Source organism: Sitophilus oryzae, unplaced genomic scaffold, assembly GCF_002938485.1.
Source record: "Sitophilus oryzae breed Bouriz unplaced genomic scaffold, Soryzae_2.0 scaffold_467_pilon_pilon, whole genome shotgun sequence".
In the NCBI taxonomy this organism is placed as follows: domain Eukaryota; kingdom Metazoa; phylum Arthropoda; class Insecta; order Coleoptera; family Curculionidae; genus Sitophilus; species Sitophilus oryzae.
The window spans coordinates 2,265,371-2,289,930 of NW_022147048.1; the positions used below are offsets into that span (position 1 = coordinate 2,265,371).

The 24,560-nt window shown below is 33.2% G+C and overlaps 1 protein-coding gene across 2 annotated transcripts; it reads left to right on the forward strand.

Moving 5' to 3' along the window:
- Positions 1-1,383: 1,383 nt before the first annotated feature.
- On the forward strand, positions 1,384-24,216 carry LOC115886075 (parathyroid hormone/parathyroid hormone-related peptide receptor-like). 2 transcript variants are annotated; one of them, XM_030905115.1, is made up of 8 exons: positions 1,384-2,401; positions 8,980-9,209; positions 12,474-12,630; positions 15,582-15,591; positions 15,799-15,929; positions 18,718-18,812; positions 18,869-19,013; positions 23,384-24,216. In XM_030905115.1, exons 1-8 carry the CDS (start codon positions 2,204-2,206, stop codon positions 23,624-23,626), a joined length of 1,209 nt encoding a protein of 402 aa, XP_030760975.1. In that variant the 5' UTR covers positions 1,384-2,203; the 3' UTR covers positions 23,627-24,216. The 2 variants fall into 2 exon arrangements, with proteins under 2 accessions (XP_030760975.1, XP_030760974.1); XM_030905114.1 differs by having other exon boundaries at positions 1,756-2,401; positions 15,582-15,738.
- The last annotated feature ends 344 nt before the right edge of the window (positions 24,217-24,560 follow it).

Genomic DNA, 24,560 nt, shown 5'->3' on the forward strand with positions numbered 1-24,560 from the left:
AAGCCATCACACAGACAGACAGGAAGAGCAGGGCCAAATACTAACCCCTGCGGTACGTCTTGGCGAGTTGAGGTCTCATTGCAGTTGGAAAATCCCCAGTAGAAAAACAATGCCAATTTGTGATTAAACTGACGATTTAAATTAAAGTATTTACACACATATTTTGTTTTCAAACAATTTAAAATAAATTTTCTTGTTATAAATAGAACTTGAATTGGTTTTATTAAATTGAAAACAATATTTCCAGTACATTGACACCACACGTTTCCCTTTGACCTAGCTTTGATAAGCTCCAAATGGAGATTTTTTTTGTTATACTTAATATAGCTGGCCATGAATATGAAACAAATAAATATATCAAATGGTTTGTGGTTATCTATATAACTATATAACTGTTTTATTTTTTTTTATATGAAAGAAAATTAGTCATCAGACAGTTTGTCACTTATTAAAGAATCTTATTGTATATTACAGTTGAGGGTTGGAACCTTTGGTGTTACACAGCAAAATAAAAACACTAAATCACCACAATACACCAAAACACTATTACTTTTACACGGGACGCGCGTTTCGCTAACCATGTTAGCATCATCAGCAGATGATTATAAACTAAAATACAATCTACAAGTTGAGCGTTTATATACTCGCTCAGTGGGCACCGAGTGGGCGTGGCAAGATCTAGCCAACCGAGTCGGAGCCCACCGAGCGTTACAGTTAAATTTCCGCCCCTAGAGTAGTAGGAACAAAGAACTTGAAGGAATTGGACCGTTGTCTCTGTTCATACTATCTTTACATTTATTAATTCTGATGCTTTCATATGCATCTAATTGCGTGTAATTTGAGACTTGTTTAATTAATTTTAAATTATTAAGATCTATACAATGTTCTTTATCAACAATATGTTCGGCAACGCAAGATTTATCCGGTCTACCATATCTTATCTGAGCTAAATGTTCTTTAAATCTAGTTAATATTGATCTTCTAGTTTGCCCAACATATTTCTGATTACGATCTTTACAAGAAACCTCATAAATACTTAATAGAGATATAAGATATATATAATAATAGATAAATAATAATAAATATAGATACCTAATATAGATAAGATATGGTAAGAGATATGGATAATTCGATTTCAATCAAAATTTCAGTGATTAGAATATAAGCAGAATTGGTATAGCTTATGCATTAGATTCATTTATTTCAATAAAATTTATTGAAAATTAAGAAGGAAATAACTAAGAATTTACTAAAATAAAAAATTAAAAGCAACGAAAAAATGGGTAAACATTTTAGTATTTTATCTATAAAACACAATACAGAAGGTTCCACATTAATACATTCACAGTAATTGAATTCCGAGGTAAAAGTATCTGGGCACTGCACTAATATGGAAAATACTTGAATCAAAATGTAGACAAAAAGATAGAGAAAAAAATTGCAACAACTGTATAATCAATTGGTCTCAGGTACCACCAGATTGACAAAAAAATCAACTTCTCTGTTAGGTAGTACGAAATTAGCAAGGCCCACTGGTTGTGAATAAAAGGCTGAACTGAACTAAATGATAGTTATCTTGAATCTTCCTCCTCTACAGAATCATCTTGTTGTAGTCCCAAATATGAGGGACAGAAACAGAAAACATAATTGTAGGTACAATAATTTACTATTTCTGAGCTCTGGTACGAATATAACATATACGAATACTGTAAACAAAATAATCTTTATTGTTTTTAATAACGTTGTAATGTGTATGTAATATTATCCAGTAATATAATAGGGTTATAAATTTTAATCAGGTAATGCAGCGTCTAAGTAACGATTATACACAACACACCAAGGGTGTATTGTGTATTACACTAATAATAAGTAAACCATATCTTTGTTTGCGATGATATTTTTTTTTATTTTCAAGTCCTTACTTATCGTGATTGAATTGGGCGAGCCCCCAGCAACCGAACCGTTTACACAAATCGTTTTTGATCCGAACACACGACAAATTGCTCTTAATAAAATGAAATCTCATCCAATAACGGTTTAATTTTGTCCGACGGCAATAGTGATCCATCTTCAAGATCCAAACAAACAGAATTAACGAATTACAATACACACATTGGCGAGTATACGTACACTCAATGACACCTCGTACACCCCGGTATCACTTTACGCGTATCAGTTTGTGAACGATTACAACTCGACCAACATGAACCAGAACGAAAAGCTGAAGAAAGTTGTGTCGCTGATTAAGGAGAATTGTTTCTCCAAATTGGGGGAAGTCCAAAGCGATGGTGGTAGTACCTGCGAGAGGATTTTCGACGGTCTGTACTGCTGGCCTCGAACTAAAGCTGGACTCTTGGCTGTGCAGTCCTGTAATAATGATCTACTTAAGTCTGTAAATAAGGTAAGATTATTCTATACAGGGTGTTTATACATGTGCAAATATTTTCAAGGCTGATAAATCTCGATAAAAGAAGCATATTTTCTCTTTCCCGTTTTTCAATTAAGTCCTAAATAATCGAGTTATTTTACTTTGAAAATTTAAAAATAATCATTTTTTTACTTAAATTTTAAGTACAGGGTTTTTGTCCTTAATTTAACCTACCATCTATGTTGCTACATTATCAAGATATTATGTTTTTAACTAAAAATTAATAACATTTCCGAAAAATACAAAATTTTCAATTTTTTTCTTTCGCGAAAAGTCATAGTCGTGTTTATTAGTTTTATTATTAGTTTTTTCGATGTACTTAAACAGCCGTTAAACGGTAGCCTACTAAAATGCCGTTAATAGATATTGTGACGTCGTTCATGTCGGCGGAAAGTAAAGGTGCGTATTCATTATCTGAACGAACGAACGAACGAGCGAGCGAACGAATGGAATTCGGTATATTTGGACGGTGGACCGAACGCATGCGGTCGTTCGTTTGTTCGTTCGCTCCGCGATCCGTTTCGAGTCGGTACATCAAAGGCGTTCGCAAACTAATGGGTTAAGGTGTTTTCGTTTGGTTCTAAAATCCGGTCCCGTCCATACTACTACCGAACGAACGAATGAATGAACATTTGTTCGTTCGTTCGGATAGTGAATACGCACCTTAATGCCTAGCCTTAAGCATTCTACAAGAGCACCTGTGGACTGTGGGTCAGTGGCTGCGGCTATCGCTTCGTAAGCGAATGGTCCGTGGTTCAAATCTCACGCCGACCAAGACTTTTTTATATTTTTTTTGCTTGTAGCGTGATCTTATTGCATTGGTTTCGCTCTTTTTAGTTGGATTGGTTTAGTTATTTGGCGGGTTGGTTAGCGTGGTTATTTGGAGGGTCTTAATTCATTGGTTCTTTTTTGATGGCATCTTGGTGAACATCTCAAAGCGCAACTTTGCTCCAATTTATCCATGTTCAATGTTCATATCTATTACGGATTAAGGTTACCGAGATACCAATTTTGTACCTCGAATTTGGCACCCTGTATATACAGTATGTCCCCGGAGAGTCTTCTTTATAAAAGGAAACTTTTTATTATTAACTTTTTGAGAAAAATGATTTTTTTGTGGAAATTTTCGCTTGTTCCAAAATGGTTAATTCTGTTTATGTTTTTCCAAGTTTCCATACATAAAAATGAAAATATGGTGGTTGAATTTTTAAGCTCTAAAAATCAAAACGCATTTCTATCCTAGATTTCTATATCATTTCGTTTTCATTTATTGATGGTTGGTTATAATATTATTAATTTTGATTAACGTCATATTTTTGCTATATGTATCACCAATCAATTGGATTGGTCGATTGGTGTAACATCAGCGTCGCAGCCACCATATTTCGAAGAGCCGAAAACGGCACTCTACACATTATATGAAGAGTAGAGACACAGACTAATCCAGGTGGATGACACTTCTTATGGGAGAACTGGAAATGGTTCAAAACTTGACTACAAGTGATTTTCTAGGAATCTTCCTTACCGATAAATTATTGACAAGAGTGACAGATAAAACCTTGACGTTCTGTCAGTATTACAGTTCACCTCTTTTTCTTTCTAAAGTGTGCGTTGAAAGGAGACGAAAACAATTTTTGGTGACTACTTTTCTCCTTGTCGGGTCGTTGACGTTGACTTGTCGCCATTTTATTTCTTTTGTTTGCAATATGGAGTGTAGAGGTCCTCTACACTCCATAGTTTACAAGCTGCAGTTTGCTTTGCAAATTTAATACATAAATTATTTAGGCAAATATAGGTTTTTGATAAAACTTCTCGAACTAACGTGTAGGTAAGTATTGATAAATAATTTTTTTTCATCTTAACATGCTCATTGTCATTCTCCTGATTTAGGTGACAGAAAAGGACCACCAAATCAAATTGAATTTTATATTTTTTCATCCCAGGACCGATAGTAAAATATATATTTTATGGATACCTTCCTTAATATCAACGAGCCATCGGAAGAAAGGGACCATAGTACAAAACAGAAAGGTGACCTTTTTTCTTTCCACTTAGGATATTGAAATTATATACTGTAGTCGTGTTCGGCACTCTGAGAAATATAGATAAACAAAGAACAACAGATATAAAGTATCCCAGAGGAAAAGAGAGCCAATACCTGTACTCTCTAGGATATTGAAATTATATAGTCTAGTCGTGTTCGGCACTCTGAGAAATATAGATAAACAAAGAACAACAGATATAAACTATCCCAGAGGAAAAGAGAGGCAATACCTGTACTCTCTCTGATATTTGTGAAAGTTACGGCAAAGTATTGTTGTAAATGTCATCTTTTTGATCGACCTGAAAACTTCGAGCAAAAAGATGACACTTTCAACAATACCCTGACAGATATCAGAGACGATACAGGTTTTCCTCTCTTTTCCCCTGGAATACTTTTAATTTATTATTCTTTGTTTATCTAGATTTCTCAGAGCACTATGAACGAACTCAGCTTGTATGTTTGAAATAATCGTCCAGTTGACTTAAAAATGATGATCGATGACATTTCCCATATAATTTTACTTTCAAAATTATGATATATATCTTCATTTCTAAGCCATCTATGAAGCCATTTTTTTCAGTTCTGTTATAATTAATTTTGTCTCTTGATCTACTTGTAACATTATTCTTTTAATTTTATTAATATATTGTGGTGAAATTAATTTCTGTTGTATATTTGATATTGATATTAAACATATTTTTAAAAAATGGTGTATTTTTTCTGTTTTTATGTATGTCATAATTAAAAATAAATGAAGAATTAAATTTTTTTATTTTTTTAAACTTCCCGCCATGCGTGACACTCTAGTCCGTAGTTCCTACAAGCGAAATTGGGGGCGCTAGTAGCAGTAGACTTGTCAACAGTGTCAAATTTAAACGTCAATTTTACTTTCCAATATTTAGCAAGGCGCTCGCACTTCTTCTTGTGTATGTGTTTTGTGGACTAACCTGCGGAACAGACAATCGCCAACGTGCGGCTAAGGAAGCTTACAAGGTAGAGATGGGCGGTTATTGGTAAAAAACCGGTTATAGGTTAACCGGGATTATCTTTAAAAAATAATAACTTGACAAAATTAACCGACACAAATTAACCGGTTATTCAAATAACCTAACCTAGCAAAACTAAATATTTAGTTTTCCTATAGGTTTACTTACCTCTACACTCCATAGATCTACTTCAAATTAGATAATAAACTTAGTTATAGTTAAATAGAGAGTGTAGCAATGTAAATATGTATATGTACAAAATGAATTTAAATAAAAATGCTAACCTCACTTTTTTGAGTAGACATGTATATGATATTAAAACTAGTAATTACTTAACGTTCAAATAAACCACACAACTCACAAGTTCTACAATCTACAACCAAGTTATTTTAATCAAATACCAAAAAAAAAATAAGGAGACTGAATGAATAGATAATGAAAGATTATCTTCATTCATTACTTGAACTTCAATTTTGTATTCTTTAGTCTAAGCTTCAAGAGAGACTTCAAACTACAAATAAAATATATTTACGGTGAAACGTGGGTGAAACTAGGCGAAACCATGGAAAACTTTTGAAGAACCGTTGAAAATCCGTTAAAGTGGGTTAAAATTTAAATATAGAATTTAGAGAATCTATTTGAAGTTAGGTTTGTATCACTTGGCTAGCTGGTGGCTAGTAGTAGTCTATGCCATTAGTACTTTGTTTTACGGCCTGACCTGTCAGGGCCATTCGGCTGTTGTTTTGATTATTATCATCAGGGTTCGCCTGATGCCTGATTTAATTTTGACATTTGATGTTTGATGTCATATATTTTCGTTATGGGAGCAGGGCAGGATCTCCCGTTATCGTCGTAATAGCTGGAAGATCCGTGCCGTTCGCTTCTTCGAAATTTACGATTCAAACAGCTAATATTTAATTGTTACTTGTTTTAAACAAGTACGATTTTTTAAAAAATAACCGGCTATAGGTTATTGAACGTAATGCAAGGTTATTAGGTTAACTGGTGAAAAAATAACTACCTTTAAATAACCGGTTATTTTAGAGGAAAATACCGGTTATTCAAAAAACCAGTTACTTTTGCCCATCTCTATTACAAGGCACAGTAAGAAAATAGAATGCATCGCTCTTTCCGATAACTATTTTCACCCTTTCCGTAGCAACTAACTAAATAAATTTTGTGCTTCTTTTTCATTTTAAAATTATATTGCCATAGATATACTCGTTTTTAGTACTCTCGATTATATTTTTTTTATTATTCTCCAAAACGGTATGGAAATTTTAAAAAGTATAATCGGGATTAACCATTTTAAAGCAAGCATTTTTTTTTAAATTCATTTTTGCAAAATATTGATTATTCATATGAAAGTTCTTTTCTTTCTGATTAACTCAATCTGGGGACGTACTGTATATACATTTTACATATTTTTGGAAATTTTGCCACTTGAGATAGCAGTATTTTTGTAATAAAATACCTACTTGGCAACTATAACGTAATATGCCTAGTCATTGTTGTTTTGACTGTTTTGAGTGTTTTTATATATAAATTTTATTCTCTCTCTCTGAAAAGATATGATACGAATTTGATATGCACAAATTTCTTTTAAAAATTAATACCGTTTGACAAGTTAGGCATTTAAAATGGAAGATAACTAAACAGAAATAATTTCACTTGAGAATCTTATTAGCCGGAACTGGTATTATAAATATGTATGTATATGACAAAGACAAATTATGAAAATGATCGATATGCCCTAGCACTCTTTACAATTGGTTGCTTTTTACGGGGTGGTTCGAATAGTATTTGAAAAACTTCGGTAGCTTATTCTGGTACAGACCAAAAATGACTCCTCAAACCAGTTAAAAGATAATATGTAGATGCGCCCCACAGTGGTGTGAAACTGATAATATAACGAAAAAACCCTATATTTCCTAAACCGTTAATCGAATCGCATTGGAACGGATTTTATTCGATTCAGCTTAATAAAATACATCAAATAACATGGTTTAATAAATTTATCTAAAAGTAAACTGTGTACCAATTGAAACGTAAAGTGAAAATTTTTGCATCAAGTTGAACTTCTTATATTTCCTGAACTATTGAAGGCGTTTTGAATTGCTAGCCAGATTCTGAAACGCTTTTTTATCGACTGTCGAACCGTTCTTTGCAGTTTATTTAATTATTGGCCAATACCCATAATACAGGGTAAAACAAAAAAGCGTGCATTTTTTACAAAATTTTAAGTGACCTCCATTTTGTGGGGGGATGGAGGATTTCCATTATTTGTGGGTATTTTAAAAGAGCTGTCTTATACCTCGGGACGTTTTTGAGTTTTTTTGGGGTATCGCTCTCCATTGCGATGTTTTCCTTTTTTATGATTTTCGGTAAGGTTTTAATTCTAATAAATTTATCTCATTATGAAATTAATATATTGTATTTTTGAGTATTATGCGTATTAACTAATGATTATACTAAGTGATTATACTGTCTCGTTAATGAAAAAGTGTTAAATGCTTCTTTTGTTATGCCAAGATACATAATAAAACCTGTTCATATAATTTAAATATACCAGCTAGATAAATTTTTAACGCCCTGTATAACCGTAACACTTTTTAGTTTTATAAAATTATTTGTTTGCTTTATTTAATTATACATTAAAATGCATAATGCTTAAAAATACGATATCTTCATTTCACAATGAGATAAAATTATTAGTATTAAAACTCTACCGACAATCATAAGAATATCGAAAACATTGCAATGGAGAGCGATAGCCAAAAAAACTCATAAACGTCCCGAGGTATAAAACACCTCCTTCAAACTATCCACAAAAAATGGATCTCCTCCATCTTTCCACAAAATGAGGCTCACTTAAAATTTTGTTAAAAATGCGCGCATTTTTGTTTTACCCTGTATTATGGGTCCTGACCAATAATTGAAAAAAACTACAAAGAACGGTTCGATAGTCGATAAAATAATGTTTTAGAATCTGGCTGGCAAATTCAAAATTCCTTCAAAAGTTTAAAAAATACAAGAAGTTATCAGGCCGCTATCTCCCGTTCGGGATTTAATATCTAACCGACACTTTCCGACAAGTCGGAATTAACTATCTCTGCGCTGTGGTTGTCATTTTGTGGATCTGCCCAAGCTCACCTGATGATGGAGTGGGGCTCCGAAACCGGTAGTGAGAGCAGGTTGATCCACATTATGACAAACACAGCGTAGAATTAAATTTCTATATCAGCAGTTAAGTGGCAAGAATCCTTATATAATTTTATAATAAATAATTTTTGCTCAATATACAAATAAATTACAACTTTCTTAAGACCAACTGCCAGTAAGCGCAATTAAAAATAAAGCAGGGTACAAGTAACTCACGTTTAGGGATTGACTTTGCGAAAATTATCATCCGATTCTCAGTCTCCAGCCGTCTTTTTGAGATACTGATACTGCTTGAAAATTGTTAGATATGATCAATGAGATATTAAATAGTTCAATTCTCTAAACAACCATTTTTTTAGACTGGATTGGCGACCAGGCAATGTACTGAGAATGGCACGTGGTTTAACGAATATACAGGAAGACCTTGGACGAATCTGTCAGAGTGCGGAGTAATCTATATTATGGACGATATCGATGAAGAATTGATTTACGAGACTTGGCTGCCAGTTATAAAGAAAACAGCCCGCTTTGGGTACACCGTATCAATTTTATCGTTGATACTAGCTTTACTCATATTCATCACTATCAAGTAAGTTCGAAACCAGAACACAAACATCATTCTCTAATACCTTAATTCTTGAAACTTACTTTTATTCGTTTCCACTTGATAACGGTCAGTGATGCATCTGACCGAAACGGTGTGTAATTACAATAAATGACAGCAATGGGAAGTCTGACACTCCCAAGCAGCATTTGGACGTCGGGACAACGTTGTGTCAGGCGACCAAACGTCGGGGCGCAACGTCGGCACAACCTCGTGCCAACCCTAATCTGCACTAGTTTGGAGAATAATTTTTGGGTCGAAACGACGTTGGATACCGACGTTGGCTAGAAGCCTAATTTAGTACAAACTGCAACGTTGTTTAAAATCCTAATTCACAGAAATACAAAACTAATATGGCGTCTAAGTCGCGTTTTATCCTAAATTGGGATAATTATAGTAAAAATATTATATTTATAATTTAGTTAGAGACATATGTCAGATGGCAGTGAAGGAAAACAAAACAAAAGTATTTAAGTGTGGAGGATGTTTGAAGATCATAATTATTGAAACACTTTAACCGACTCTGTAACTCGTTACCCAAGGTAAAAAGTTAAACGCAAACAACTTTATTGATAAATGTATTGTTTCTACTTTAAAAAATACTAATGGGCCTTGAAATTAAAGAAGTTTTAAAAATTTTCTTGAATTTTTTTTTTAGTAAAATGAGAATAATTTATTCGCATTCGAAAAAATTGTTTCCGCGTATTTTTTAGGGTCAAATATTTCAAGTTAATGTATTCAAAAAGCAGGAATTGCTATTTTAAGAACGAAACATTTTCTTATTTAACAACATGGCGGCTTTAACTTTGTTGTTTTGGAGATTAAGATGGAGTAGTTCGAGTAGTCGCATACTGGACTAATAAAGTCGCAGTTCGGCCTTAACAGGTAGTATACTAGTCGCAAGATTGCCTAATTTAGTCATTCTAGAGTCTAGCTTGTGCCGCCCTCTATAATCTAAATAAACGAGGAAGTGTCGGTAATATATGTCGATGTATATTTAAATTTAGTTTTATATGTACCTTTCTTATGTCCCATTTTAATTAAGTTTTTTTTTTATAAAAACAAAAACAGCACTGAACTGTCTGACTGAACAGAACAATGAATTGAAAATTTAAGATTTAAGGTTATGGTTCAATACAGTTGCAAAAAGGTAGTGACTCTACGTCCTACCAACGTAAGAATAAGGAAATCTAAACAACGTTGGAATTAGTAAAACAGACGACGTTTGCATAACGTTGGAATAGGTCCTGAAACTGACGTCGGAAAACTCTATATTATCCAACGTTGTAACTACGTTGTCCAAATCACCTAAAGATCACTTAAGCAAAAAAGGTTACAAGACAACGTTTATTCGACGTCGCAGAAGCTTCTACTTTGCTGTAGTACTAGTCCAACGTCGGCACAACGTTATAAAAACGTTTAAATTTATTTTAATACCCAAGGTAGGGAGCTAACTATTTTTTGTAACTAATCCAACGTTGTGTTTAGTAAATATGTGGTCGCAAGTCGTGAAAATGCTACTTGGGCTCTTTTAGTTTCGATACTGTTACGTTTTTCGTCGGTTCCGTGTGGATAGAAAGTCACAATTTGTTTAAACACTATTTATTTAACACTAATTAACAAAACTAATAACGATAAACGACTTATAGAACTATTTACAAACGATTTATAACTAAGAATTTATTTTGAATTTTAGCGCGTCGACTGTATATTTATAACTGCCCTCTCTAGGCCACTGCCGCCGGCTTTTATACCGACAGGTAAAAGAAATCTAGAATAGTCCAAAGATCGTTAGGCGCATAGAGAAGGTTTTCGAATGTTCTCGTATGTACGAGTCCATTCTAGTGGGTCTCGATTCTTCTCGAACGAATGAATCATTGCGGTGTCTATGCGATGTTAAGGTCATCCGAGGGCGGGCCATATTGTGAGGTTAGGTCGAGTCCACACCGGCTCGCAACAATACTAAATCATTGTCTGTCACATTTAGTTTTCATTAAATCCTTATCCCATCAAAAACATAGAATGGAAAACAATGCTAAGTTTCGCAACACAAATCTTCCACTATAAAAAGTTCTGAGATCTGATGTAAAACCAAGTCAATTTATTTTATTTACTTAGTTTCTCTGTAAAGCTGCGTCCTCACTGAATCGGCACTGTCGATCGACCATGTCTATCGACATTGTTGATCAACAAGTCGACAAAACTGCATCGGTCCACACCAGATTGACAGAAATGTTTGTCGATCAGTCGAAATCAACATGTCTGACGAAGATGACGCAATAGTTGCTTGTGCCGCATATATTATTATCAATTTCAAACTTTCAAACCAAACCATTTACTTGCCAGATTTCTTGCTCTCCTTTATTTTTTTCACTTCTCTTGCAAATTGACACTGAAGATTTTTTATTTTTTGTTCTACCGCTTGCTTATCGATGTTAAATTGACTAGCAATTTCCATAATGGCATCGTGCTTTAAGTTTATGTTCTTATAGTTTTTGGTTTTAGAATCCCATAGATTTTTTTTCAGTTGGTATGCATCAATAAAGGCTATGACTTTATCTTGCTGCCATTCCATTTCTTCAACGAAAAAGCACGAATACGATGTCAACTAGCCAAGACATCACTGTGTATAACAGTTTGACGAACGTCGAAAACAGGTCCACACACTAATGTCGATCGATTGTTCTTTGATGTTTACCGACGGACGATGGAAAACAAATCTGTCGATCGACATCGTCAGTCAATGTCGACAAAAAGACAATTTGACAAACGATAATTCATAAACTATGACGTATAATTACTAGATATTTTGGTGATCTAGCCAGCTATAGTATGTCCTGATGTTTAAAAAAATGAATATGGTTGCTTTATCCACAACGAAGTTACACGGTGGTCAAAAGTGCCGGTAATACCTTCGAGAAAAGGATGGTACGGCTGTGCTTGACCTAGCAGACACAATTAATATACCATACGATCGAAAAAAAAATCAAGACGACTAGGGATTGAGAATCTTCTTTGCCCTTACTCGTCTTTATTTTTTAAATGGCACCTACTGATCTTGACTATCCTTTTTTAATCTAATTTTTGACAAGTTTTACTTAAATTTTTAGTCAATGGCGTCTAGACATTGACCTCGCCAAATTATTATCGATTGTCACTCCCCAGCCGTCTTCAACCCTTTTTTTTTAACCATTTGCTAAGACAAAGTTTCATAATAGTAATTTTACCGAATAAATTTTTATATTTCAGAAGATTGCACTGCGAGAGAAACAAGTTACACATGCACTTATTTATTTCTTATATTTTGAGAGGGGCTTCATTTATACTGAAAGATGTACTTTTTATTGAGGGTACAGCGCTATCGAACGATGTAGAGTATGTCAATGGACATACTAACGTCAACTATGTAAGTATGGAAGATTTAAAACCAAACTACTAAGGGGCGGATCCAGGATTTGGGAAACGGGGGCTAGACCCAAAATTTTACTCAAAGTACAGGGTGGGTCAAATTCGACGCTTTTAAATGGAAACATCCTTTTCTACAGGAGATAGACAAAAACTAATATCGGTGCCTGAAGCTCAATTTTCATCAAAAACATGATGGTGAAAACCGCACATCAATATCTGTTACCGTCTCGGAGTTACGGGGTGTTTTTCAAAAATGTGCATTTTTAACAAACCGCTGTAAATTTTTTGCTATGGAAAATTTTGTATTTCTATGAAAACATTTCCAAAGCACCTTTTTACGTAGAATTTAATGGTTTAAGCATATTTTTTTTTAAAATTGATAATTTAAGAGTTATCAACAGAAAAATTTATTTTCTTATTTGGGACACCCTCTATATTTTTATTTAACTGAAAAGAATTTAAAATTACCTTTCCAAAATTATAGCACACTTGATATTTTGTTATAATCCCCTTCGAAATACAGAATTTTTAAAAGTTTGCCACTTTTAACTAGTAGGCTTTGGACTCCTTATTGATAATATGCCCTTAATGGAACTCGAAAACATATTTTTCCAGCAAGACGGCGCACCGCCTGTGAACGCTAAAGTTATCAGCAAATTTTTGCAGCCAATTTCAAGAATAATTGAATAGCTAACAAAGATCCCAGCCGTTCGCCGTCGAGGCCGCTTGACTTAGTGCCCATGGATCTAATCCTTTGGATATATTTGCGGAAGAATAAAGGTTCCTTATTCTTCCGTATAATCTAGACAAGAATTAGAAATACTTAGCAGTTATGAGAGGGTATCTTTCACCCCTACTGAGTTAATGAATTCCGCGAGAAATGTTCAAAAACTGCCCCGTCTGTCCATAACAGAGGACGCTCTATATTTCGAACACCTGTAGCAAAATCTCACGTCTTGATTTGCTATTTATTTTTATTGTTATTAGATATAGTTTAAATGTGTTGACGTTGGTTAAATATATTTTTAATGGTTATAAAATTCTGCATCTTTCATAGCAAATATTATTTTCGTTTTAATTGATGCTCACAGCTAGAATTTTTTTGCATTACAGCCGGTGCCGTTCAAAGCCTACTTATTTAAAGCGGGCGAATTGTTATATACTCTATACCTCGAAGAGGAATCGAGCAAAATATCAAGTGTGTTATATTTTTGGATAATTATTTTTAATAAATTAAAAATATAAAGATGTCCAGATTAATTAAAAAAATATATACTTAAGCCATTAAATTCTACGTAAAAAGGTGCTTTGGAAATGTTTTCATAAAAATACAAAATTTTCCATAGCAAAAAAGTTACAGCGATTTGTTAAAAATGCATATTTTTGAAAACACCCCGTAACTCCGAAACGGTAACAGATATCGATATGCGGTTTTCACCATCATGTTTTTGACAAAAATTGAGCTCCAGACACCGATATTAGTTTTTGTCTATCTCCTATAGAAAAGGATGTTTCCATTTAAAACCGTCGAATTTGACCCACCCTGTACAGGGTGTCCTATTTAAGTTGAAATCATACCTGTTCCACTTTTTTGTCACTTTTTTGTCAAACGGAAGATGCTGTCAACAAAATTTTCATAGCCCTCTTATATGAACTAAAATTATGTTTTTCAAATAGAGCACCCTGTATATTTATAAACCATATGATCCGCCTTGCTATGAGCTTCTCAAAAATATATATCACTCTATTTTTATTTTCACTATTTACTGCAATATTTAAAATTTATCATTTTTTTATTAGTAGGCCGTGATAAATAACAAAATCAAAATGGAATTTACTAAAATAGACATACACATATTAAAATTTTATTTGGAATTGATATATTTTACTTTTGAACTGTTACCACAGAACCTCTGAAAATACTTTTATCTTTTTTAAAAAAAAATGTTGTTTACGGGATCTTCCGTTTGATTAAAAAGTGGCACAGGTTTGTGCCTTTGAATAAGAAGACTAAGGAAGGAGCATAATGCTATCCATGTATTCATGCATGGTGGGCGGAAAAAGCACTCTAGGGTGGGGATCCTTGACAGTTCTGTTTGACAATTCATTTGACACATTTCAATTTGATTTGAAATTTTGTGGATTTCTCAGTCTTTACGTAGCTTATTTTATGTTATTTATTATTTATTCTTCTACTGATAGTTGTATAAAGGTAGTAAATCTAGATGGAAATTGTGGCAGAACTAAAATTAACAGTGACACTATCGCGATTTATCGAAAAAGACTCTAAAATAGTTGGTTGTGTAGCGTGCGGTAGATCTCGGCAAAAATTGAGTGAAATAATGGAACAACTTTTCGCTAGTAAGTGACTATATAATATACATACGTGTAGTAAACCGATCATTTATGAAATTCACTTAAATTAACTAAATTATATATTTTCTTGCATTTTAGCTTTTATTTATTACTTGTCAAAGATTAGATGTCAAAGAATTTAGATACGTTAATTTGACTTACCTGCTTCAGTAGCGTATCGAATGTTTGTGTTAATAAATACTTATTATAACTTATCTGTTTTTATTAGAATTATATATTTTTATAACAATTTTAATAACTACCAACATTTATTCACAACGTAAAATAAAACAACACATTATTGAGTCTACCCCACGTCATAGTTTTACATTTTTTAAATAAAATTAGAACGACACTGATAAACCGGAATTTAAGTCGGCCATATTTGAGGCCCATCGCGGTGTACCTAAGATTTTTGATATGCTCCTTCCTTAGTCTTCTTATTCAAAGGTTTGTGCAAACCGCATCCTTCTATCTTTGCGAATAACGGAGATACCGTATGATTTCAACTAAAATGGGACAGCCTGTACAGTGAAAAACTTTATTTTGCAACAGAAGTAAGGCCGTAAAAAGACTAAAATATATTTTTTGTAGACCTGGCTTTGTAAGTTGTTTATCAGCATCCGTTATTATTTTGTCATATGTAACTTTGCGTTTATGCTGATGGAAGGCGTATATTTACACAATCTTATATTTCTGAATTTATTTTCTGAATCTCATGGAACGGCCATTTATTGCTTCCTCGGTTGGGGTATTTATTTTTATCCTTATGTACTTTTTGAAAATTTGTTTTAACTAAATTCTATTTCAGCTATACCACTAGTTTTTGTCTTTATTTGGGCTTTAATGAGGATGCTTTTTGAAGATACCACTTGCTGGACATTAAACGATCAAAATTACATCGGGCTCTTACTAGAAATCCCTATTGGAATAACCGTTGTTGTAAGACATATAAAACTGTATAAAATATACTGTATAATAATAAATCTATACCGGGTGCGTCCATGCGCGCCGGAAGAATGAAATTTAGGGGGGAAAAGGTAAAAATGAATAAAAAACTGACATTTTTGGTAATTATTGGGAAAACTGGAAATCATCCGATTTTCCCAAAATTGGTATACACCCTATTTTGAAGTCGTAGATTACGAATCTGAACTTTTTTCTTGGCGGTCTCTTACCGTTTTTCAGAAAAACGGGAAATAATTTCAATATCGAATTTTTCTTAATTTCTCATATTTTTAAGGTTTTCTAGCACATATTTTGTTAGGTATTCAATAATCAGTAATGTTTTTGCTATTTTCTGTTACTTTTTTAACCAATTCTATGCATAATAGAGGAAATTTTGCTAAAATAAATTTGTAAACAATCTGAAAACGTTAGGTTATAGCTTTGTTCGGGTTCTTGTTATTACCGATTCTGAACCGTAAAAGAACTCTGCAGCGCATGCGCAAATGAAATAATGTCTTCATATTTCCTTCTGCGCATACGCATCACAGTTCTAGGACGGTTCAGAATCGGTAATAAACCCGAAGTAAGTTTACGTGTTTCTGGCATTTAAAGCAACGTTGCCAATGCTAAACCTAAATTTAGCGTGTTTTTTTCGCTCATTCTGGAATTACGAAAGGCGGTCGCCAGAAAAACGGCTCCTTCCCATAACTGCTATTTTACCAACGAGATCTGACTATTTATACCCACGAAGTTGCACGAAAGAGTTTTGATTGCATTGGTTACAACTTCCATGCAGAGAGTGTTAATCTTTTGTTGTTATATTATTAGATTAACTAAAAAAAGATTAACCTCCTCCGCAAAGAAGTTAAAACCAATGCAATCAAAACTCTTCCGCGTAATTTTGTGGATATAGGTGTATATTTAATTATTGTCGATCTCATAATAGGCAATTTATTTAAAATCCCTAATCACCCGAAAAAATAGAAGATATGGCAACGTTGTAAATTTTCAAATTTCTAAATTAGGTCTAGAATATATTTGTCTCTCTTATTACATAGGAGAGAGAAAGAAGAATATATCAAATGTGAAACTTCCATCTGGTCTCAATTTTCTTTGCTATTTTGTTAAGAAAAGTGTTTTTCAGTCAAATGTGGACACTTTTCTATCCCCAATCAAGTGTGGCTTTTAGATAAACTATAATATAATGAACATATAGTGAAATTATTACTTTATAGGGCCGAAATAAAGAATAATTCAATGTTGAAATAATTTTCCGTTTTTCTGAAAAACGGTAAGAGACCGCCAAGAAAAAAATAGATTCGTAATCTACGACCTCAAAATAGTGTGTATACCAATTTTGGTGGAAATCGGACGATTTCCAGTTTTCCCATTAATTACCACATTTTTTATTATTTGACAGGTAACACCTAACAATTTCATAATAATGATTATTTTTTTTACAGATGGATGTAAGAAGATAGCTTTTATTTTTATTGTTTCAGTGATCCAGGGGGGGGGTCAAATGCCCCCTCTTGCCCCCCCTGTCCGGCGCCCATGGGTGCGTCTCAAAAGTGGCTCAACCCTATAACTTTTTTATTTTTTCAGATAAAACACAGAGATGAAATAACGATACTTGGTACGTTAGTATATTATGACATAAATTAGGATTGATTGACGTGTTCAATTGTTTTTGGTCGCTTCCTGTTTCACCGGAAATGACTACAACTTTTGATTTTTAAATGGCACCCTCGGTATTTTTTTACTTTATTCGATAGAAAAATGACATTCTGAATAGAGTGACATATATATGTCAAATCTTGACATTCTCGCTTAATAAAAAATTGTATTTTAAATTTCAATCTAGAGTGCCATGGCTATGTTAAAAACACCAATACTTAATCAAGGAGCCTTGGAAAAATAGATTGGATCGTCTAATGTTTTTAGTGTCTTGTCCTGGCCTGTTAGAAAATGCTCAAATCGTATTTTTAATCATATCTCAATTTTGTCAAATGGAATGAGGGTGGCTCATTAGCATATTTGGGAAAAGCATTTTTTTACGAATAATTTGATACCATACACTTGGTATTTCGATTTAAATTTTTGTTACGAACGGCAAGTTGTAATTTCAAATAAACCATATACGAAAATGTCAAAAATTGACATATGCTGTGTCATTCTATCCAGAGTGATATTTTCTATCCAATAAAGTCAAAAAATACCGGTAAATCAGGAAGTGACCGAAAACAGTTGAATACTTCAATCAATTCTAATTTATGTCATATACTAACATACAAAATCTCGTTTTTTTAACTGAAAAAATAAAGAAGTTATAGGGGTGAGCCAATTTTGAGACGCACCCGGTATAGATAATAATAATAAAGGATGTCAAAAAATAGTGTATCTAACTTCGGTGGTTGATTCTACAGATAAAAATAAGACAAAAAGCTCCTATGAACATATATGCTCTAAAATGCTTCCCGAGGAAGTTACAGTCCTCGAAAAGATAAATAAGAATAATATATTTTGTTTATTTTTAAGAAATTTGGCAAACTTTTTGCAAAAAAACTGTTTTTTCAGGAAAAACGTTGACCAATATTCTTAAAAACAAACAAAATATATAATTTTTATTCAACCTTTCGAGAGCTGTTACTTCTTCGGGAAGCATTTTGGGGCAAATGTTGACCTATAGGAACTTTTTATCTTATTTTTATCTATAGAATCACCCACCAAAGTTAGATACACTTTTTTTGACACCCTGTATAATTGATCATATTTTTAACAGGTAAATTTTCTACTGTTTCTACTTATTGTAAAGGTTTTGGTACTCAAGATTCATTTTACTTCCACATTTATTCAACAGAAGAAAGTCAAATTCAGGTTAGTTCATATACTTACATTCTGTAAATATATTTATCGATTTATTCTTTTCACAGGAAATTATTGAAGTCCACTTTAATTTTGATACCATTATATGGAATCCCTTATACTATGACGCTGATTCTAAGTTTTTACGTAGAATCGAGCAAGATTCTTGAAATAATATGGCTTTTTTTGGATCAGTCCTTTACATCATTTCAGGTGAGCAAAATATACAGGGTTGTTCACCACATACGACACGGAGTATTGTAGCTAAACGATTAGATTTTTACAAATTTTAAGTTTTGGGTTCGTTGAAGGACTATTAGAGCTACAATTTAGAAATAATTTTACAAGATACAGAGTGTCCCAAATAAGTAAAAAATGCTATAGTTGTATTTTTTTAAATGGAACACCCTGTATATTATTCTATTTTTAGATTCTACGATTGAAATAAAGGTAAATTTTATTAAGGTTTATCACACTTAAACCTTACCGTTTTTGAAATATTTTCAATTTTGTGAAATTGCAGTAACAATTTTCAGGCTTTATTTCTCCAAGGGTATCAAAGTTTTTAATACTAAATATTTACTGAAGTTTATTTATTGATCAGTTATTGTGTTGCAATAATAAAAATTATACTACCTTGTACAGAGTGTCTAATTTTTTTTTAAATAATTACTAGCTTTAAACAGCAATAACCTGTTTAATTTAAAGGGAACGCCCTGTATATTTTAGGAGAATCAGATGCATAATTTAATTGTCTATCAAATTGTATTATACCGCTTTTTACCTATCCCTTCAAGTTTTCGTAGAAAATGCATTTATTTTATAATTTAGACCTCATTTATCAATATACCCATGGAATATTGACATTTTAGATTGTTTTTAAAGCAACAAATGTACAAAATGTACAGGCTAGTAATATTATCGTTTTTAACAAAAAGATAATATTACTAGCCCATTTGTATGCAAAAAGAAAACTATTTAAATCTTCATAAAAGAGTACATCATTAATTAAACATACCACCATTATTTCCGCCCAAAGACTAATTAATTACATACTTAATTATGTTCGTGAACAAATTAATCTAAATAAATGTGGATTTGAATCAGAAATCAATATAATAATAAGTTATAAAAATGAATGTCTCTGTTGTTACAAATAACCATTTGTCAAAAAATTAAATATCATTTTTAAGGTGTTACTTTTTACCACACTGTCTAATACACAAAGAAAATTAAGTTTTTTTAGTTTTTGGAGCAATTATTATTAATCAACGTAAACAGTCAATTAATGTAGTTTGAATACTGGAATCATATTAATTGGTCCTCTTTAACAAATATTTCAAATTTTTTTTTTGGTTTTTAATGAAATAAACAAACTATATCGACAATATTAGTATCTGTACTCTTTAAAAATTTGGTACGTCTTTAAAAATAATCTAAAATGTCAGTATTCCATGGGTATATTGATAAATGAATTTAAAATTACATGAAAATGCATTTTCTACGAAAACTTGAAGCTATAGGTAAAAAATGGTATAATACAATTTGATAGACAATTAAAATGTGCATCTGATTCTCATAAAATATACAAGGTGTTCCATTTAAATTTTACAACTTATTGCCGTTTAAAGCTAGTAATTATGTAAAATAAAATTTTAGACACTCTGTATAAGGTAGTATAATTTTTATTATTGCAACACGATAACTGATAAATAAATAAACTTCAGTAAATATTTAGTATTAAAAACTTTGATACCCTTGGAGAAATGAAGCCTTAAAATTTTGACTTGATTTCACAAAATTGAAAATATTTCAAAAACGGTAAGGTTTAAGTGTAATAAACCTTTATCAAATTTACCTTTATTTTAATCGTAGAAACTAAAAATGTAATAATATACAGGGCGTTCCATTTAAAAAAATACAACTTTTATATTTTTTATTTATTTGGGACACTCTGTATCTTGTAAAAATATTTTTAAATTGTAGCTCTAATAGTCCTTCAACGAACCCCAAACTTACAATTTATCAGGTGTTTCTGACGCTAACAACTCTCTCTGTCTGTCGCGTTCTTATGGTAGCCTAGACTCATGACGCTCAGGTGTTTCTGACGCTAACAACTCTCTTTGTCTCTCTCGTTGTGATGCCAGCCTAGACTCATGACGCTCAGGTGTTTCTGCCGCTAACAACTCTCTCTGTCTGTCACGTTGTGATGCTAGCCTGGACTCGTGACGTTCAGGTGTTTCTGACTCTACCAGCTGCCTTTGTCTCTCATCGGAACTAAAGGTGTGTACCAAATTTCAGATCAATCTGACAACAGGAAGGTACTTAAATTTCAATTTCTAATTTTGACCCAAATAAACAAACAAATAAATAAATACCGTACGGGTCGAGCTAAATAAAACCGTTTAAAAATACTTACTGATTTCGATTTAATATTATATAATTTTTATGGAGCCGCGCTCACATTCAATCAAATAGTCGGCCGATCGGCTCCATAAGTATGTATTGTTTTCACTTTTACAAATAATCTTATTTAAACAAAGATGTAGAATGTAGAATGAGTAAGAAGGGGGGGGGGTAATCACTTCGACCTTAAAGATCAATTGTGCCCCCTTCCTTGAGTCATCACACTATCAATAACCCCTCATAATACCCCTGTTGTAGAGGGGACAGGGTATTTTCCATCCTCTTTTGACAACAGTTCTTCCTCCGAGGGTACACACCCTTGTTTTTTGGTTTGGCCCTCCCTGCTGCCCTTCACAGTCGAGGAGCTTGCCTTCGACTGAGGAACCCGTGAAGTAGAGGCTGGAGGATCTGTCTCCATTTTCTCCACATCTTTAACTTGGTCTTTCCTTAGACCTGATGCCGGTGATGTCCCGTATCTATAATAGAGGATATGTCCCTCTTTCTCTATTACCTCCTTGGATTTGAGGTCAATTCCTATTGTGAGGACCTGACCATGACCTTCCTCCCTCGAGTTGATGACTCGCCAACTCCATGTCCTTACATTGAAGTTCTGATCTTGGATGAGGCTCAGCAGGTAGGTGGTGTCTTTCGCGCATGCAGAAGTAAGGGGTAAATACAATGGGGTGCCCCCTGATGCCCCAAGGTTGAGGCCAGTAATGGCTAGTCCTCCATCTAGCCACGCACTTCTTTGACCTGGTCCCGCCATCGTAGGATTTAGGTTTTCTCCTCTTGGTCCAGGCGGTTAAGCCAAGACCCCCCACACCCTTTACCCGCGAGACATGACCACAGTCAGTAGAGGGTGCCTGGTATGACGGACAGGGGTAGCCCCGTCCGGCATCGTTATATGTCTTGGTGCATTTCCCTGGCCACGACACTACAACAAGACGATGAGTGAGATGCTGGTTAGACCAAGCCAAGCGCTAGGGGGGATTCCCCGCAGAGCCTGATCAGGAGCTTCCCCACCAACGACAAGATCTTGCATCTCCTAGAGGAAGTTTAAACAGAGATTACAGTTGAGGGTTGGAACCTTTGGTGTTACACAGCAAAATAAAACACTAAATCACCACAATACACCAAAACACTTTTACACTGGACGCGCGTTTCGCTAACCATGTTAGACCAAGACAATCTACAATTGGAGCGTTTGTATACTCGCTCAGTGGGCACAGAGTGGGCGTGGCAAGATCTAGCCAACCGAGTCTGAATCCATCGAGCGTAACAGTTAGATTTCCGCCACTAGAGTAGTAGGAACAAAGAACTTGAAGGAATTGGACCGTTGTCTCTGTTCATACTATCTTTACATTTATTAATTCTGATGCTTTCATATGCATCTAATTGCCTGTAATTTGAGACTTGTTTAAGTAATTTTAAGTTATTAAGATCTATACAATATTCTTTATCAACAATATGTTCGGCAACGCAAGATTTATCAGGTCTACCATATCTTATCTGAGCTAAATGTTCTTTAAATCTAGTTAATATTGATCTTCTAGTTTGCCCAACATATTTCTGATTACAATCTTTACAAGAAATTTCATAAATACCCGATAGATTGTGTTTTAGTATATAATCATCTGCTGATGATGCTAACATGGTTAGCGAAACGCGCGTCCAGTGTAAAAGTAAAAGTGTTTTGGTGTATTTTAGTGATTGAGTGTTTTATTTTGCTTAAACAGAGATGCAAAAATATTAAATAAAAGAAGCAGTAAGTATTTTTAAAATATTTAAATAGTTTACTAGAAAACGCATATGTCTCCCACGCTCATAGTCACGGCTGAATAATTTTTGTGTTTAGAGGATGTTTAGCCATTACAATCTGTCTGACTGATTAAATATAACTTTATAATAGCTGTCTTAATAACATATGTAAAAATCAGACATGTAAAAATAAGTAAAGATTATTTATTTCTTTTAGTAACCTTTCTCACCTGCTATCGGCCAAGGTGTCACAGGGCGAACCCCACAAACACACCGGTATTCAAAGCACATGAGAGTACTACTGAGAGCCTAAGGTTTCATCCTTGTGAAAATAAGTTATGTCTGATCGCTCTCTATCTTGGATCTTGGACTATAAGTTTTATTTTTTTTTATTTATGATGATGGTGAATGTATTTCAGGGATTTTTTGCTGCTCTCGTTTACTGCCTTTTAAATAGCGAAGTTCATGTAGAAATTAAACGAAAATATAGCCTGTTTTATAGCAGACAAGTAAACAAGGAATGCTGCCGAAGTAGAACGATATCTAGCAATACTCAACAATTCTCTCTTCAGAATAATGATGATGCACTGGAAAATTTAAACCTGTTCGGCATAACAGATGATGATTTAATTAAAAAACGACGAAAATCTATAGAGATTTAATCTGCTTTATATAAATTTATGTACCTACTTGTGTTTCTGTGCTATTAATGTTAAGTGTAATTTTTTGTATGCTGCAATGTTTCTTGCCTGATGGCTTTGACTAATCACGGGCACGAAAAACGGGTACCTTAAAATCTTGATGTATTTTAAAGTTTAATATATTTTGTTCTAATGAGCCGATTTTGATAATTGCCATGGCCGTGTATCATCCTGTAATCCTGTATGAAACTTTAAAATACATGAACATTTTAAGGTACCCGTTTTCCGTGCCAGTTAGTGTATATTTTTATATTTAATATTGTCTTTCATACGATAATTTTTATAACAAATTATTTATTTTTTCAAATTATCTCCCACTCTATTTGCTTCTACATGTTAGAATAGGTATAATTGTTAAGTAACTAAATATGATTATTTACCAGCACATTAAATATACATATAATTTTTGTAAAAGAATCTCGTAATATATGGTTGCTGTACCATAATGCGGCTATGTACTACCCTTATTACTATGTGCCTTATATGTTTTCAAAATAAAATTGTAGATTCCATGTTAAAGTTAATAAAAGTGTTGTATTAAAATAAATAAAATGGTGGTATTAATTAAAACAAATTAAAAGAAAGTCCATTCATGAATGAGTTCAGAGAAATCATTATCCTATTAGAAAATTTAAGTGGGAATTTTTCAAATGTAGACTTTAGGAGTATAACTGGTTGCCTTGATAGAAAATACAACCACAGAAAACATATAACCGGATATATTCCGAGATATAGAGGTAAACTCTCGTAAACCTCTATATCTCTTATAACATTTTAATTTGTAAACTGCCGCCATCTGCTAGGCAATTTCTACAGTAACACAATGCGATAAATTCGAGTTTTCTTTATTAAGTCGAATTGTAAGTTTGCCAGTAGATTCCTGTAATTGAACATC

What these genes read in the sequence shown, in the direction of transcription:
- LOC115886075 (XM_030905114.1), top strand. Translation starts at nt 2,204, where the DNA reads ATGAACCAGAACGAAAAGCTGAAGAAAGTTGTGTCGCTGATTAAGGAG. An exon ending in TACTTAAGTCTGTAAATAAG is followed by an intron (nt 2,402 to 8,979) that starts GTAAGATTATTC and finishes CCATTTTTTTAG; the next exon opens with ACTGGATTGGCGACCAGGCA. An exon ending in AGTCCTTTACATCATTTCAG is followed by an intron (nt 19,014 to 23,383) that starts GTGAGCAAAATA and finishes AATGTATTTCAG; the next exon opens with GGATTTTTTGCTGCTCTCGT.